This window comes from Carcharodon carcharias, chromosome 4 (genome assembly GCF_017639515.1).
Source record: "Carcharodon carcharias isolate sCarCar2 chromosome 4, sCarCar2.pri, whole genome shotgun sequence".
NCBI classification, from domain to species: domain Eukaryota; kingdom Metazoa; phylum Chordata; class Chondrichthyes; order Lamniformes; family Lamnidae; genus Carcharodon; species Carcharodon carcharias.
This window is the reverse complement of record NC_054470.1, coordinates 124,158,645-124,176,543: the sequence shown is the minus strand read 5'-3', so window position 1 is coordinate 124,176,543 and position 17,899 is coordinate 124,158,645. Positions and strand designations below refer to the sequence as shown.

The window sequence follows — 17,899 nt, the reverse complement described above, 5'->3', positions numbered from 1 at the left end:
TGGCAGGAAAAATATAAGAGCTGAATATTATTTAAATGGAGAAAGACTGCAGAAAGCTGCAGCACAGAGGAATTTGGGGGTCCTCATGCACGAATCCTAAAAAGTTAGCATACAAGTTCAACAGGTAATAGGGAAGGCAAATGGAATGTTGACCTTTATTTCAATATAAAAATAGGGAAGTCTTGCTAAAATTATACAAGGCACTTGTTAGACCCCACACCAAGAATACTGTGAACAGTTTTAGTCCCTTTATCTAAAGAGAGATATACTGGCATTGGAGGCAGTCCAGAGAAGGTTCACTAGGCTGACCCTGGGTATGGAGGAATTTTCTTATGAGAAGTGATTGATTTGGTTGGGCCTGTGCTTAGAAGAATGAGATGCGACCTTATTGAAACATATAAGATTGTTAGGGGGCTTGACAGGGTAGACTGAGAGGTTGTTTTCCCTTTTGGGAGACTCTTGGACCAGAGGACATAATCTCAGAGTAAGGGGGTGCCCACTTAAGACAGAGATGAGGAGGAATTTCTTCTCTCAAGAGGGTAGTCAATCTGTGGAATTCTTTATCGCAGAGGGCTGTTGAGGCTGGGTCGTTAAGTATATCCAAGGTTGAGAAAGACAGATTTTTAATCAGTAAGGGAATCAAAGGTTATGGGGAAAAGGCAGGAAAGTGCAGTTGAGGATTATCAAATCAGCCATGATTTCATTGAATGGTGGAGCAGACTTGATGGGCCAAATGACCTACTTCTGCAACTATGTCTTTTGGTCTTATCATCTGCAAGTTCTCCTCCAAGTCACACACCATTCTGATTTGGAATTATACCACTGTTCCTTCATTATCACTGGGTCAAAATCCTGGAACTCCCTCCCTAACAGCACAGTGGGTGTACCTACACTATGTGGACTGCAGTGGTTCATGAAGGCAACTCACCACCACGTTCTCAAGGGCATTCAGGGATGGGCAATAATGCTGGCCTAGCCAGCAACACCAACATCCTGTGAAAAAATGAAATCCCTCACCAGGCTCTGCTGCAGGTCAACCTAGCACCGATGGGTTTGCGTGGGCACCCATTTCCAGTAGCCCTAGAGATCACTGCAGTATCAAATTTTTATGCCTCCGGATCTTTTCACGGATGCACCAGGAATTTGTGCAGGATATCACAGGCATCCACACATCGTTGCATCAGGAAGTCACCAATGCCTGTTTAAAAGGGCTGGAAAGTTTGTGTGATCCTGAACTGATCCAGATAGGTTTTTAGGCTATCAGTTTTGCTTTGGGACCATTGCAGGCTTCCCACAAGTGCAGGGCGTTATAGATTGCACACATGTGATCATCAAAGTTCCATCAGACCAGCTTGCACCCTTCATCATCAGGAAGGGAGTCTATTCAATTAACGTTCAGTTGACATGCGACCATAGGAAGTGCATCTGCAGATGTGTGCCTGTTTCCTGGGATGCAGTCATGATACATTTGTGCCCCAGCATTCCCAACTGCCACAGTAGTTCGAGCCTCCCACGTGGCTCCATGATCCTTGATGAGGTACCCTCTCAAAACATAGCTGTTACCACCTATGAGGATGAGGAAGCTGAGGCACAACACAATCCCTGCAATGGCCCAATCCAAGTCACCAGAGAGCAGACAAGAGGCCTTATCAAAATCAGATTCTTGGACCATTCAGCTGGAGCTCTGCAGTTTGAGCCAGTGAGAGTCTCCAGTATCATTGTTTTTAGTTGCGCTTTTTACAATCTCGTGCAACAAGGGTTGGAGGCCTTGCATCCAGACGAAGTGTAGGGTCTGACTCTGCCTCTAACGAGTTCCTCCTGGCTGAGGAAGCAGGATGACATCATGAGGCACCTTAAGCCTGAAGTCAGAGCCCTGGAGACTCGTGCTAAGGAAATTCATGAAAACCTTATTCACAAATGATTCCTTCGTTCATGAGGTTCCTGAAATGTCACACATAGAACAGCCACTGGTAATGTTTCCCTGACATATCCTAAGATTTCATCAGTCTCTCCATGCTCATGCCCATGAAGATGGCCATACAGCAACATTACCACCATAGGCATATACTTAAAGGGACACGATCTGTCATCTCCATTTAGAGGCCAGAAGAAAATGAATAACACAGAAAGATAACATCCATCATAACTTAATTACGCTCTGTAGCTAAACACTAACATTAAAGGCATAAACATCCTTGCCAAAATGGTGCAACTAAGTGATCCTCCAAAATTGTTTTTGATTTCTATGATGAGGTGCAGCCTCTGCATCTGCAGCTGAGCAGGAGCCAAGCTGCTAGACATGCTGAGATCACCTTGGCAGCTGTCTTCTGGGTCCCTGAGGCCTTGAAGGTCGTCACATATGCTGATGGACTCTCTTATCAGAGCAGACGCCTCCTTTGTGATATCATCGACTGGAAGCAGTCAGGTCACTGGCAGAGGGGGAAAAGATGCAACTGTCCAACTAGGGAACACCATGCAAGAAGCCTTCAGATTTCAGTTCGCAGTTTCTCCATCCACTTGGTATGTGATGGCACCTGCCTGTATATCAGAGTAAGACATTGACTTGGATGGGACTCTAGACTCAACATCCCCTTTTGCCTAGCTACTGCTACATTGAGCTCATGGTCAAAGCGATGGTATTCAGATCTGAGTGCATATACAGCAGCCACCGAGTGATCTGCTGGATCTAGCTTTCCATGTCAGTTGCCAATGGAGGAAGCCATGCACTCAAACACCTGAGACATAGCAGAACACATGGTCTCAATGGACTCCTCCATCATCCTGCCTCTGGCAGTTCCGCCAAAATGCTCCCATGTTCTTCGCTGCAATTTCGGCTGGTTCATTGTGGCTGACACCAGAGGCCCGTCATCAGCTTGGGGTTCTGCAAGGTCCTGGCCTCCAGCAATCATCTGACTGTCACGACCCTCGACTGTTATGACTCAACTATCAAAGCCTCTGTCAGTTGCTTCTGCGTGTCAATTATGTGCTCACCAGCTTGTGATCCAGAGCTATATCGTGAACACTTTCACACTGAGGTAGAGGTATCCGCACTGGCGATAATCCAGGGGAAAATTGTGACACTGCGTTCTTCTCCCAGAGGTTGAATGCAGGGCTTCAGCTGAGGCAGCTACATGTCCTTTTGGGGTCCTGACACCTGCATGAAGAAACACAAACAATTAGTTTAAAAATCTTGGCAATCACTTCTCCCATTCATATGTGTTGCACACCTCATTTATGTCCGAAGGGTTAGGATCACAGCTTCTAACCTCTGCTGCCATCTTCCACCAGGGTTCCTTGGTGATGCATGACAGCCTCTTCTTTCCATCTGCTGGAAACAACATGTTGCACCATTTCTGGGCTGCCTGAAGTAGAACTTGCAAGGAGGCATTGCTGCAACGTGGGGCCATTCTTTTTGAGATCTTTGCCATTCCCAAGTTTTATGATTCTTATACAAACATAGGAATTAGGAACAGGAGAAGGCCATTTGGCTCCTTGAGCCAGCATCACCTTTCAATAAGATCATGGTTAATCTGATTGTGGCCTCAATGCCACTATCCTGAACTCAGGGATTTATCCACCTCTGTCTTAAAAACATTCAATGGCCTTGTCTCTACTGCTCTCTGGGGAAGAGAGTTCCACAGACTCCTGAACCTCTGAGAGAAAAAAAATTCCTCCTTACCTCTGTCTTAAATGGGGGACCCCATATTTTTGACCTGTGTCCCTTAGTTCTGGTCTCTCCCACAAGGGGAAGTATCCTTTCAGCATCCACTTTGTCCCATCAGGATCTTGCATGTTTCAATAAGATCACCTTTCATTCTTCTAAACCGCACTTGATGCAGGTCCAACCTGTCCAACTTTCTCATCTGCCTTCAGAAACTGACTGTAATGTTTTTTGTGCCTCAGCCTTTCAAAAGCTTTTGCTTTACAACTGAAGGCTGATGCAATTATGTGCATTAAGGCTGATATGTACTTTCCAAATGCCAGACAGATGCACAGAAATCACTGCAGTCAGGTCTGACTGGCAGTTGAAAATGGCACTAGACCATGTGAAGTCAACAGCCGTATCCATGTTTTCCACCATCCGGCCCACATGTTTTCCACCATCCGGCCCACATGTTTTCCACCATCTGGCCCATCTGCTTTCCCATGATTCAACGGGTCCCGCACATGAAGAGCTTTAATTGGTCAACCGCCATGTCACTTTTGGCCAGCTGCTTCTGCTCCAAGCATCGTTGCCACTTCTGGGTGCACCGTTGGCACCAGCATCACTGATCAAATTTCACCCAGTGTTTCAAGTTGATATCCTTTCACTTTTTATCCCTTTCTCTCCTTGTCCCCAGTTCTGAAGTAAGGTAATGGAGCTGAAATGTGAATTATGTTTCTTTCTTTTCCTGACCTGGTGAGCATTTCCAGCATATTCTGTTCTTATTTCAGATTTCCAGCATCTGCAGTGTTTATTTTCAGCAAGCAATTACAATACTGGTTCTCCATCAGGAAATGCATGATCAGACATTCTTCAAATCCGAGGCTCTGATGGTCATTCTGTTTATAAAGAATATTCAAATACCAACCATCCTTGCCAATATGTGGAATCCAGGTTGCATGTTGCAGGACAAGGGCAGTGTACATTTAGTTTGGAGCCTGCTGCTTGTGTTTCTTTGCTGATTTCTCATCCACGTAACAATGGAAGCTCATTTCCATTCTCAAGGGATTAAGTTCGGAACAGTGAAGGTTGTACATAGTAAGGGGAAGGACCAGATTCATTTGACTAAAAAGGCTTTTTTTCATCCCCTACTTTTATTCTAAATCGTGTAAGATTTCAGATTCACTCAGCCCGTATTGTAATATCTACCACTTCTACAAGCATGCTGAGTAATAGGTAACTTCATAAAAAAAGGTTTTTATCAGCAAGAAATGATGGCAGCATCCTTATTTATTTTTCAAAGTAGTTTCTAAGGTTCAGTCAGGCACAAGTTAGGAGTGTGATGGAATATTCCCCACTTGCCTGGATGAGTGCAGCTCCCACAACACTCAAGCTTGACACCATCCAGGACAGAGCAGCCCATTTGGTTGGCATCACATTCACAAACATTTACTCCCTCCGCTGCCAACACACAGTAGCAGCAGTGTGTACCATCTACAAGATGCACTGCAGGAATTCAAGGCTCCTTAGACAGCACCTTCCAAACCCCTGGCCACTACTATCTAGAAGGACAAGGGCAGCAGATAGTTGGGAACACCACCACCTCTAAGGTCCCCTTCCAGTCACTCACCATCCTGACTTGGAAATATATTGCCGTTCCTTCACTGTCGCTGGGTCAAACTCCTGGAACTCCCAAACAGCACTGTGGGTGTACCTACACCACATGGACTGCAGCGGTTCAAGAAGGCAGCACACCACCACCTTCTCAAGGGCAACTAGGGATGGGCAATAAATGCTGGCCCAGCCAGTGAAGCCCACATCTCGTGTATGAATTTGAATAAAGGTTTCTTAGAATATTTGCCTTTTTTCCCTCACCAAGGCACAGTGAATATTGGGAAATTTTGTGGGTCAGAGTGCATGCCTGTCAAGGAACTTAGCTATAAGGAAGAAAATCAGCTTCCTTTTTAGGCAGTTGCTCTAACCCAATATTCATTGTTTCTGGGTGAAGATTTAGGAAAATTTCACCTATAAATTCCAGATTAGCAAAAATAAGTTAATGGTTATGGTACATTGTTAATTTATCTGTTAAATTAATAATGTAATTTTACCCCGTAATACTTCAATTTACATACCATCTGTTGTACTACTACTTACAACTTCATAGCATTAAAGTTAGTCGTTTGGTAGGACAGAACATGAGTATTGCTGAAAAAAGAGACTTTTTTTGTTGAAGCTTTTCTTCTTGCACTCAGGCATTTTCTTGTGAATTGCCCCAATGTCACAGGAATCAACAAATTTAGACTGCCTGAGAAGAGAGTGCTGATTGGTTGGCAGGTGGACTCTGATTGATAGAGGCATTGCCATGGAGAATGCACCAGTTTATGGTGACTGACAGTTAACTGCCAAACATTGTTTGAAATTTAAAGCAGGCCGCTTGACTCTGATTGGTCAAGACATTACCCTGGAGAATGAACCAGTGAATGGCTGTCGCTTATTTTGTTTAGCTGAAACAGCACAATGTGTGTACTTGTTCTTTCTGTCTTCAAAGGACAGGACTTTATTACAACCAGTTTTGAGCAAGTTTTCCAGATACACGGGTGAAGGATTCTTTCACTTGTGAAGACCATACAAGATTTGCATATCGATAGCAATGCTGTGTCCATGTGCTCATTTGATATTGCCAGCTTATTCACCAATGTTCCACTGAAGGCAGCCATAGATATTTGTGCTGCAGCATTATATCATGGCAATCTAGATCCATCACCATTGCGTGAATCAGTATTCACTGAGCTTATAAACTTGGCAACTCGCGCAGTTGAGTTCAGCTTTAATAATACCATGTATGCCGAAATAGATGGTGCTGCCATGGCATCCCTTCTTGGCCCAGCTCTCGCAAACATCTTTATTGGGTTCCGTGAGAAACGTGTCTTTGATGGAATGACACCTAACCTCCACCCCTTGCATATTTCCAACATGTGGTTGATACTTTTGTTATTTTTAAACCTGCAGCTGCATGTAATAATTTCCTTACATGTCTTAATGGGCTCCACCCTGTGCTCAAATTCACCTTTGAAATGAAGCAGTCAATGTACTAGTTGAGAAATCTTCCAGGGGGTTCTCTACCATGGCCTACCACAAACCACTGGTCTATATGCGTGTTTGGATTATTACAGTTCCACACATTATAAGATTGGCCTTATCGGCAACCCCATAAATAGGGCCTGAGCCATTTGCTCACCATGCAAGTTTGGTGAGGAAATAGGGCGCATCAAAGCCATCCTGTGGGATAACGGCTACCCTGATCAGATCATTTTGCACTGTATATTGCGCAAACTCATGAACGGGCCGAAGACTGTCGCTTTCGGCCCTGAAATGTGCCCAGTCTACCTCAGATTACCCTGGAAGGACAAAGTACCTCAAAAATTTGAATAACAGGTGAAGCTAGCTGTTTCACATTGCTACTATGCAATAGCAATGTGAGTGGTATTCGCCACTAACAAAATGCTGCTGTCAAGCCTAAAGATAGTTTCACACAATTGAGTAATGTGGTATTTGAATTTCAGTGCCAATGTGATGCTAGGTATGTAGACCATATGGCCCAAAGACTGGTGGATCATGTTAAACAGCATGTCTAAGCTGCTGCTCACAAAAGGCAAGATACGGACTGTACCCAAACAGTCCGTGCTTGCAAAATTCAAAACAGAGTCCAACATTAGATGTGATCTTGTGATTGGACAACATTTGCCAAATAATCCTCAGTGTGCTCAGAATTACGCTGACAACTAATTTAAGATTGTCATTCGGGCTCGCAGTTTGGCGCATTTGCGTGTACTGTAAGCTACGTATGTATGTACACAGGGCTCTGTTCTTTGCAGACAGAAAGAATATGTACATATACTGTGTCTGTTTCAGCTAAACAAAATAAGTGACAGCCATTCCCTGGTTCATTGGTCAAGACATTGCCCTGAGGAATCAGAGTTGAGCTGCTTGGTTTAAATTTCAAATAATGTTTGGCAGTTAACTGTCAGTTTTCATCAACTGGTGCATTCTCCATGGCGAAGCCTCTACCAGTCAGATTCCACTTGCCTACCAATCAGCACTCTCTTCTCATAGAGTATAAATTTATTTTTGTCTCCTGACACGGGCATTTTCTTGCGAATTTTCCTGATATTTGCAAGATGAAAAGCTTCGACAAAAATTATTTTTCTCTGTAATATCAAAATTATATTTCAGCAACCAGAATCTTTCTGATATTGACATTTGTGGGATATATTTTTGAACTGACACTATTGTAAACCTGGATTTGGATACCTGACGTGGTTATACAAGATTCCTTTGAGCATTTTAAACATTGGGATGAAAGCACACAGGAATTAAGAATACATTCTCACAAGAAAAATTACAGTCAGAAAAATGTCCTCCCGTATTTGCTTTACCAGGATTGTTTAATCAAATAGGTATCTGTTTATGATTAAATTAAATGTTATACTTTTCAGGGTAATTTTGGCGAAGTTTTCAAGGGAACACTCAAAGATAAAACTCCAGTAGCTGTAAAAACATGCAAAGAAGATTTGCCACAGGAGCTGAAAATTAAGTTCTTATCAGAAGCAAGGTAGGTTTTATACATTGAAAGTGCACAGAAAAGAAAATTGCATTTACATTTATGGAAGTGATTTTCTCTTTTCCTTCATGCTGACAAACTTGAATGTGAGTGAACCTATTCATCAAAAGTTATGCTGAAACAAGATCATGTAAATTTCTTCAACTCTACAAGGTTGGATATTGAAGAGAAAAAGATTTATTCTTGTTTCCTTTCCCCTTTCTGTATCATGTTTCACTTCGAAATCATCGTCTGTGGCAAAGATGGTTGGGTGAATAAGACATATAATTGCATCAGGGCTTATAATATGAGGTGACTCTGTCCTTGGGTTAAAATCAACGTGGTTTATCTTTGAAACTGGGTAACTGCTGTAAGAAGCATAACAATAAATAGTAATACCGGTTACAAATTTCATATCTGCCACAGATGTTCTCTCAGGTGAAGCATCTTTCCCATAATGGGAATCCACATACTTACCATCAGAAGTTTGCTTTCATTATTCAATATCTAGATGAAGTCCTGGGTGTGGGATTGAGACCCATTTGCTATCTGGACTGAATATCATAATCGTCCTCACGCTTTCTCATGTGAAAGATAGAGTGGTCAGCAATTAAGTGAGATGCGGCTGGCATAAATTGCCAAGATGCTATATTTTACAGTCATCAAGTTAAGAAACAGTCATAGAAAACCTCACCTTGCTTCAAATTAACTATAGTCCCTTCTTCTAATGGAGGGAAGAATAAATAACAACACAATGTGATACTTGGCTCACTGAAACTATATTTTGGTAAGCTCTGTTACTAAAACAGAGGAAACCTTTCTCAGGCCTGATCAGTTGTGCTAAGGGAAATTTGCCTAGGCCTTGCTGCCCTCTCTCAACAGAACATTTGACCTCAAACATGTTTTTGTTTCCCCTCCCTTTTTAGGGAAGTTTTGTAGTGCAACCCCTGGCTCCTTCCATATTTAGAGGTTTGCCACAAGTTCTACCAGTTGAGCCTGCCACTTCTCCCTTTTGCTTGTGGACTCTCTAGCCTAGAAATTCATTGGTACTATGCCAATTTTACAGCTGGAAGCTGGGCACCTAAGCTTCCAATATGTTGGGCTGCATGTGCACGTATGTCTTCATCCCAGAAATGCCTCACCCGCCATATTGCTAAAAACTCCTGCGCTGGCATCCACAATCCATGCCTGAAACTGGTATTTGTGTGTATTTGTGTATGTTATAGGACTTGGCATCTGTTTCAGCCCCACTTTGCAAAATTTGTTAGCCACTGAGCACAGTATACAATACTTATTGTATAACGTCCACATTAAGTACATGGGCTGCTACTGATCACTGCTAGCCTCAGTCCTGATTGCCCCAATTCTGACACAATCTCATTTTCTATTCCTTCAATTTAATTCATGCAGTTTTCAGTGTTATTCCAGTACACTGAAGCTGGGGATGATTCACAAGGAAGCTTCTACATTCTTATGTCATAGGACAGGTAATATTCAGACAGCTAGTTTTCTTGATTTGACTACACATCACCTCCCATTTCCAGCTTTGGCTGCAAGCTGGATTTTAAACCATTGCAGCCTCAATTTCACTTGAATGTAAGACTGCAGCATAAATCAAAACTGAATACTTAAATAGTTAAAAATCCTGAAATGCAATGCCACCTTTTAAAAGCCATCATTAAATTGAATGTTACTGGGCAAGAAATGTATGGAATGTTCACATAGGTGAGCTGCAGATGTATTCTGTTTTGATGCATATGAGAACCTCATTGAGAACTACAAAATAATTCCTATCTAGAATATAAAAGTTAAAAAGTGTCAGCCTTGAGGTTCACTACCTCAAACATGGAAGTGTGAAACTTGTGCTTTTTATGTAAGATTGTCAGATTGTTCCAAAAATCAATTTTCTCTTGTTTTTGGTTTAAACTTTTTTTTGCATTTCTATCTTCACTGTTACTGGAATTTCTGGTATGTGTTTGTATCAGGTTTGTATTGGAGTACCATGAAACATGCAAATCCTTAACAAGCTTTCTGTGAATAAATATCTTTCACTTTTAAACAGGATACTCAAACAGTACGATCATCCAAACATTGTCAAACTGATTGGTGTCTGTACCCAAAGGCAACCCATTTACATTGTTATGGAACTCATACCAGGTAACATGCTTAATTGCATCAGTTTGGTTGTTGATACGTATTTAACTCTAAAGTGTTAAGCTAGCAATGTATTTAAAATGCTTCCCAGCCATCAAACACCAGAAAGCAAATAGTCTTTGCAATGTGCAGTGTTTCTAATAAGATGTATGCTTTACCTTCTATGAAAATTCCCATTACATTTTAAGTAGTTGTGTAAACTATATATTGAGCAGACAGGCCTCAGAAGATGAAGCATGTGGCAAACGAGGTTAAAGTGAAACAACGTTAAGTGAGTCAACGTTAAGTGAATACTTAGTGTAGGTTCATTAATAGTAAGAGGATTATCAAACTAGGAAGGTGCTGCTAAGATGAAAAGGGCAAGCTTGTAATTCATATTTAGGGAATGGCAGAACTGAGCATTTTACCTCCATTGTGAAAGTCGAGGCATATGTGGAAATTGTGGAGAGATCAGCAGTGTTTTTCAACTGTAACCATTCTATGATTCCATGATTCTGAGAGTTGTTGGAAGTTATTCAAAGAGACTGATCATAAAATAAGGTGATAAAACTTAAGATCAGCAAATCATTAGGCCCAAAGGCAACCCATTTACATTGCTATGCAGCTCATACCAGGTAATATGCTTAAGTGCATCAGCTTCATTGTTGATACACATTTAGCTGTAAAATGTTAATCTGGCAACATATTTAAAATGCCTCCCAGCCATCAAATACAAGAAAATAAATTTGTTTTTAACTGAGCAGCAAAAAATGCAGTCTTTGCATGTGTAGTGTTTCTACTTATTAAGATGTATGCTCTGCCTTTTGTGAAGACTCTCATTACATTTTAAGTAGTTGCGCAAAATATATACTATGCAAGTATAGTGAAATCAATGGCATCCTATTCAAATTGCAACTTGACAAAAAATTGAATGTTGGTTATCTTTTTAATAAGTCAAATCTTAACTTGGAACATGTCCATTTTTTATTATTGACAGTGGTAGTATCAAAAAAATGCTGAATATTATATTCAGCTGTAGAGATATGCAATGCCAGTGGAAAAAAGTATTGCGGTTTAATTCTTTTTTCAGCATTTCTCTCAATGCCATTGTTCAAGGTTAGAAAGAGGAGTCACTCTGTAAGACTATTCTGTCATTTAATTCTGTATTTTTGTTACATTTTGTGCATTGTTCTGTACAGTGCAATGCTGTTCAAAATGCACACTTGTTCCATGGATCGACTGTAATATTAGATCAAATTTGAAACTAATAAGAGAAGCATTTAGAACTTACAAGGCAAATGATGAAAAAGAAAGTAGGAATAAATGTATAAAAATATTGAAGAAAGCGTCAAGAGGTATGGGGAGAGAGTGGGAGTATGGCGTTGAGATAGAGGGTCAGCCGTGATCATATTGAATGGCAAAGCAGGCTCGAAGGGCCAAATGACCTACTCCAGCTCCTGTTTTATGTTTCTAGCTACAAAAATGAAGATTAGAAAGGCTAAGGAGAATAAGTAAAAAATTACCACAATGGAGGGCAATGGAAGGCTCTCCTATACAGTAAATCCTCACTTAAAAGTTGTGGTTGCCTTCGTGAAAATTGCAACTTTCAATGAAACAACTTTAAATGAATCATAGATTCCCATAGGAATCAATTTCAGAGCTAGAGTTAGGTTTCTGCAGACATTTTGGGGAAAAAAATCAATGTACAAGTTTAAATACTGTGCCATTCACGTGCAGCACGGTGCATTCCTAGCTGAAATAAATTGCAAGATAAAATAAATCATTAAACATAAAAGAAATACAATATGCAATACTATTAAATTCTTTCAAAATATTACCATACATTAAGTTCTCATTTTAAGTTGTCCTGATTTAAATTGATTCACTCTAAAGTGGTGTTTGTTTTAGGTATAAATTTCCGATTTCTGGTATAAATTCTTTTCTTGTGTCATTGAGTTTCGTGCATCATCGCACAGCGGCTCCCTTTGTGCAACACTGGGTCCTGTCAAGTTGACACCATTGTTACTAGTGTGGTATATGAGGCAATGATGATCTTTTTAAAAAAAAACAGAGGCATCCAAAGCCAAAGTTTAATAAGTTGTGGAGTTTTGCTGCGGGTTATACTTTTAAATCATTTATAAATATGAGTGAGAAACGCCCAGTAAGTTCTGGTAGTGTGCCTACTGCGGCAAAGAAAGCAAGAAAAGCCGTCAGCCTAGCAACGAAATTGGATATTTTAAAATGTCCTGAGGCTGGAGAATGAGCAGTCAGTATCGCTAGAGTGTTTGGGATACCCCCTATTGTGCAACAGCCAGGTTTACCCCCAAGCCAACATGCCCAGTATCGAGGCTCTAAATCAGAGCCACCTCCACTGAAACGCTTTAGGGATGACCTCTAAGCATCCCTGAAGAGGTAAAATATCTCTAACCAATTGAGCTGGAGTGGAAGCAAGTCGCCTCTGAACCGGAGGGACTACCTAAGAGAGAGAGAGAGTCTGGTGAGTGTTATCTAATTTTAATTTTTACAGGACTTCTTTTATATTTAGTGATTTATTTTATTTTGCAGGTTATTTCAGCTAGGAATGCACATTACAGCACAAATATAGTACTGTATTTCAACTTGTACATTGGCCAGGATTTTCCCCTTGGCGATTTGGGGGCGGGGCCTGATTGCCAAGGGGAAAATGACGCAGGATGACGTCGGGAGGAATCCCTGACGTCATCCCGGGCTATTTAAATCTTGAAGGCGGGCAGACAGCAAAATTAGCTGTCCACCGGCCGACCTGTCAAGGCCAATTAAGGCCGTTGATAGACTCCTTAAGATAGTTAAATGCCCTGCCCAGCCAACCGTAAGGTTGGCGGGCAGACCAGGAGCCCCAGTAGCCTGTAGATTATTAATGAAACTTCACCCACTGGTGGGATGAAGTTTCATTACCGTTTTGTAAAAATTTAATAAATTTTATGAGTTTATCATCAACATGTCCCATCTTGTGTGACATTGTCACATGAGGAGGACGTGTTAATAATCTTAAAATGTCTCTATTTTTTGACTTTACTTACCTTTCACGAAACTCCCTGAGACAGGGCTTTTCCTCAGGGAGCAGTGTGCTCTTTTGCGTGCATGTGTGAAAGAGCGCACTTTGACAGTTGGCGATCCCTTCCCCCCCCAGAACAGGAAGCGCATAGCCTTAATTAGCCCACCCACTCAAAATGGCAGCGGGCCCCGCCCACCAGCCAAGGGCTAAATTCCGTCCATTGCTTTTTTCTGGGTCAGAAATGTCTGGCGGAACCTAACTCTAGCTTTAACATTGATTCATGGAAAACCATGATTCACATAGGGCAGAATTTTTCCGTCATCAGGCGGGTGTACACCTAACCCGAACGGGAGAAAAACAGTGCATGTTTGTGCACTCACGAGATATTTCGGTCAGCGATACGCGTGAGAGGTGGTAGCATCCCTGCCAACAATTATGAGATCTATTAAGGCCTTTATTCAACAAATTGAATTGAATTTTTCATTTATGGTTGGCGGGCAGGCGAATAGGCCAAGCGGCATTTGCATTTTTTGCAAAATCTCATCCACGAGCAGGATGAGGTTTCGACCATTGATTTTTATAAAAATGAAAACTTTTAAAACTCAATTTTAACATGTCCCTGCTCACGTGACAGAGTCACATGAGGGGATATGTTTTCCTTAATTTTCCATTTTTTATCTTTCATGTCCAAAATCATCAGCTCCCTGAAGCAGCTCTGTGCCTTCAGGGAGCTTTCAATGAGCACGCCCGTGTGCATACGCTGACCTCCACGCTCGCCCTCCCCCCCAGGCTGTGCTGAGCACTCCAGCGCGCGATTCACGCTGCCTGGCTGTTAATTAGCCAGCCAGCGTGAAATTGCGGTTGGGGCCCAATCACAGCTGGCCATCGGTTTTGCAGCCGCTCCCAGGCCTGCCCAACAAGGTAAAAATCTGCCCATAAAATCGATTCACTTAAAGTAGCGATTTTCAGGAATGCAACACAACTGGCAGAGAGGACTTTACTGTACAGTACTTATCTCAGTACTTTAAGATCAGGCTGGTCCAACCAGATTGTGGCCCCCGGAGCCATTGAGCCTATCAGCAGCAAATGTGGGAGAGGAATGGCTTGTGATTGGAGGAGCAGCTCCTTGCAGAACCTTCAGCTTCAATTAACCTATCTGACTGGCATTTTGTAAATGTGGCTCCAAGAGCAACATAGAATGGCTCCGGGGGTCACAATCTGGCCCACAGACCATGGGTTGGCCAAGGCTGCTGTAATTTGTTTGGGTGTTTACCCATCAGAATTCAGTTACTGTCTGATCTCTATGTGTTCAAGGTACTTTTTTTTATATCACAAATGATATGCCATATAGAAAAAGAGAGACCGGTTAAGCCAGGAAATTATAGACCAGTCAGTTTACCTTCAATTTTAGGTAAACTGCGAGTTTTATAACTTGGGCTGGCATTGCTCAGCATTTAGTGAAAGATTGCTAATTGGGCAAGTTGGCATGAATTTCTATAAGGCAGATCATGGCCAGAATTTTCCCGTCGGCGATTTGGGGACGGGGCCCGCTCGATGACGGGAAAATGATGCGGGATGACGTCGGGAGGAACCCCGACATCATCCCGGTGCATTTAAATTTTTAGGAAGGCGGGCGGACAGCGAAGTCAGCTGTCCGACTGCCGACCTGTCAATGGCCAGTTGAGGCCATTGACAGGATAATTAAGATCATTAAAGACCCTGCCCGTCCAACCTTAAGACTGGCAGGCAGGCCAGGAGCCCCAGCGGGCTTTTGATAAAACATGAAACCTCATGGCGTGATGAGGTTTCATGTTCATCTTTAAAAACTTTAATAAAGTTTCAGTGCTTCTTATTAACATGTCCCATCTCGTGTGACATTGTTACATAAGGGGGACATGTTAATAATGTTTCTCAGTCTTAGTCTCAGGGAGCAGTGCGCTCTTTCGCGTGCGTGTGCACTTTGACAGTTGGGGTATCCCTCCCCCCACCCCCGACCAACACAGGAAATGCATGCTGCTTCCAGTCGGGCAGGCTGCTGGGCAGGCCTTTATTGGCCTGCCCACTCAAAATGTCGGCTGTCCGCCCGACGCCGAGCCTGTGGGGCCTGCCCACCCACCAAGGGCAAAATTCTGCCCGTGATTCAGCAACTTTACAGAAAGGATAAGTAATGGAAACACAGTGGCTGTGGTTTATTCAGATTGCCAAAAGTATTTGATCAGGTGCCCATGAGAGATTTACTAGATGTATCAAATCAAAGAGTTAACAAACGTAAAAAGGCATTTTGCAAAATATATCTGAAGTTTTATATAAAATTTCCAAACTCTGTCAAGCTGCTAACAGATCCATTATACATTTTTAAAATAAACCCATTCTCAGCAACCTGAAGTCCGCTCATATTTGTACTGCTGCTGTGTTGGCCAGTCTTTCCAAATCAAGTCCACTATGGTTCAATCCACCCACCTGCTGTGACCTGTTGTTGGCTGAAGTTTCTTTGATTTTGGAAAAAGACTGGAGAGTTCAGCTTTGCTTTTAAGCTATTATGAAATGTCGAATTTTTAATTGAGAGAAAAGTGATAACAATGCAAGTAACATTATTTTAATTATGTAGATAATTCAAAAAGAATGATTCTTCGAATTTTTTTTGTTAGCTATTAATGTCCAAATGTCATAGTTCAGGCTTTAGTCAATGATCAGACGCTGCCCTCTCAGTCAGAAGGTCATGGGATTCAAGCCTTTCCAGCAATAATTTAGCCTGTACTTCAGTGCAGAACTGAGAAAATGCTGTATTGTTAGAGGTCATTAGGTCATAAGAAACAGGAACAGGAGTAGGCCATTCGGCTTGAGCCTGCTCCACCATTCAATAAGCCCCTGGCTAGTCTGATTTGGCCTAAACTTCGCCTTCTTGCTTGGACCCTCAGAGCCCTTGACTCCCTTGTAGACCAAAAATCTGCCTAACTTTGCCTTGAATATGTTCAATGGTCCAGCCTCCACTGCTCTCTGTGGAAGACAATTCCACACACTAATAATCCTCTGAGAGAAGAAATTCCTCCACATCTCCGTCTTGAATGGGATACCCCTTATTTTTTAATTGGTGCCGTCTTTTGGATGAAACATTGAACCCCAAAGTCCCATCTCCTATGAGGTGAATGTAAACGATCAATGGCATTATTCAAAGATAGTGTAGGGAGCACTGTTGTCTTCCTATTTGTCCCTCAATGAACACCATTACAACAGATTTTCTGGTCATTTACCACATAGCCATTTATGGGACCTTGTACGTAAGTTCCCTCTGATGCAAAGTTCAATAACCAGAGGTCGTAGATTCAAAATCATTGGCAAAGATCTAGAATGGAGATGAAGAGATCTTTTTCCACCAAGTTATCAGTATCTGGAATATTCTACCTGAAAAGACGGTGGAAACCGACTCCATAAATTAGATGGGACTTGGACAGGTACTTGAGGTTGAGGAACTTTACATGGTTACTGGCAAAAAGCAGGCTGTATGTAAGGTGAAGGGGAAAGGCTGGTTCGGGAGAGGGGAGGAGGGTGAGAGTATTGGTCGGGTGTTGGAATTGGTCTGGTCCACGGGGTGTGTGGGGGGGGTGGGACTTTAGTCAGGTAGTCAGGGGCTAGTCGGATGGACAGGGGACTGTGATGGGGGCTAGCCAGGAGATGGGTGGTAGATGGGGGGGTGGGGGGCAAAGTTAGGTGGCTGGGGAGTCTGGGTTTGTAGTTGGAGATGAGGACATTAGGCAAGTGGTCAGGAAGTGTAGTCAGGGTGGTCAGGTGAGGAGGTGGGGGCTTGGGCGTGGTGTGGGGGTTCGTCAGTGTTGGGGATCGGTGGGTGGGAGGATTACTTGGCTGGTCAGGGGCATGTGGGGTGGTGGTCAGGGGTAGTCAGGTGGTGGGGTTAGTTAGGGAGTATGTGGATGGGTTAGTTGGTGGGTGGGGGGGTAATCGAATGGTCAGCGGGATTCGTCTGGGGGTAGTCAGGGGTGTCTAGTGGCATGGGGGTTAGGTGGTTATTAATTGTATAGTTACCCAGGAGTTAGAACTAGTTTTAATCATTGTAACCTTTCCTGGGTAACTATTCTGGGAAGAGAGTTGGAACAACCCAAAGTCTCTGACTTCAAATCAGAGTTTTAGAGGGTTAAAAACAAAAATAAAAACAAAAAACTGCGGATGCTGGAAATCCAAAACAAAACCAGAATTACCTGGAAAAACTCAACAGGTCTGGCAGCATCGGCGGAGAAGAGCAAAGTTGACGTTTCGACTCCTCATGACCCTTCAACAGAACTGAGTAAAATTAGGAGACGGGTGAAATATAAGTTGGTTTAAGGTGGGGGGGTGGGAAGAGAAGTGGGGGGGGATGGTTGTAGGGACAAGCAAGCAGTGATAGGAGCAGATAAGCAAAAGATGTCACAGACAAAAGAACAAAGAGGTGTTGAAGGTGGTGATATTATCTAAGAGAATGTGCTAATTAAGAATG

General features: G+C 42.5%; 1 protein-coding gene across 1 annotated transcript in view; it reads left to right on the top strand.

The window, feature by feature from the left end:
* fer (fer (fps/fes related) tyrosine kinase) overlaps positions 1-17,899 on the top strand; it is a 416,238-nt gene that overhangs the window by 270,898 nt on the left and 127,441 nt on the right. The window contains exons 14-15 of the mRNA XM_041185738.1: positions 8,140-8,255; positions 10,306-10,400. Of these exons, the coding sequence (XP_041041672.1) occupies positions 8,140-8,255; positions 10,306-10,400 (211 nt within the window). The remainder of the gene's footprint in view (positions 1-8,139; positions 8,256-10,305; positions 10,401-17,899) is intronic.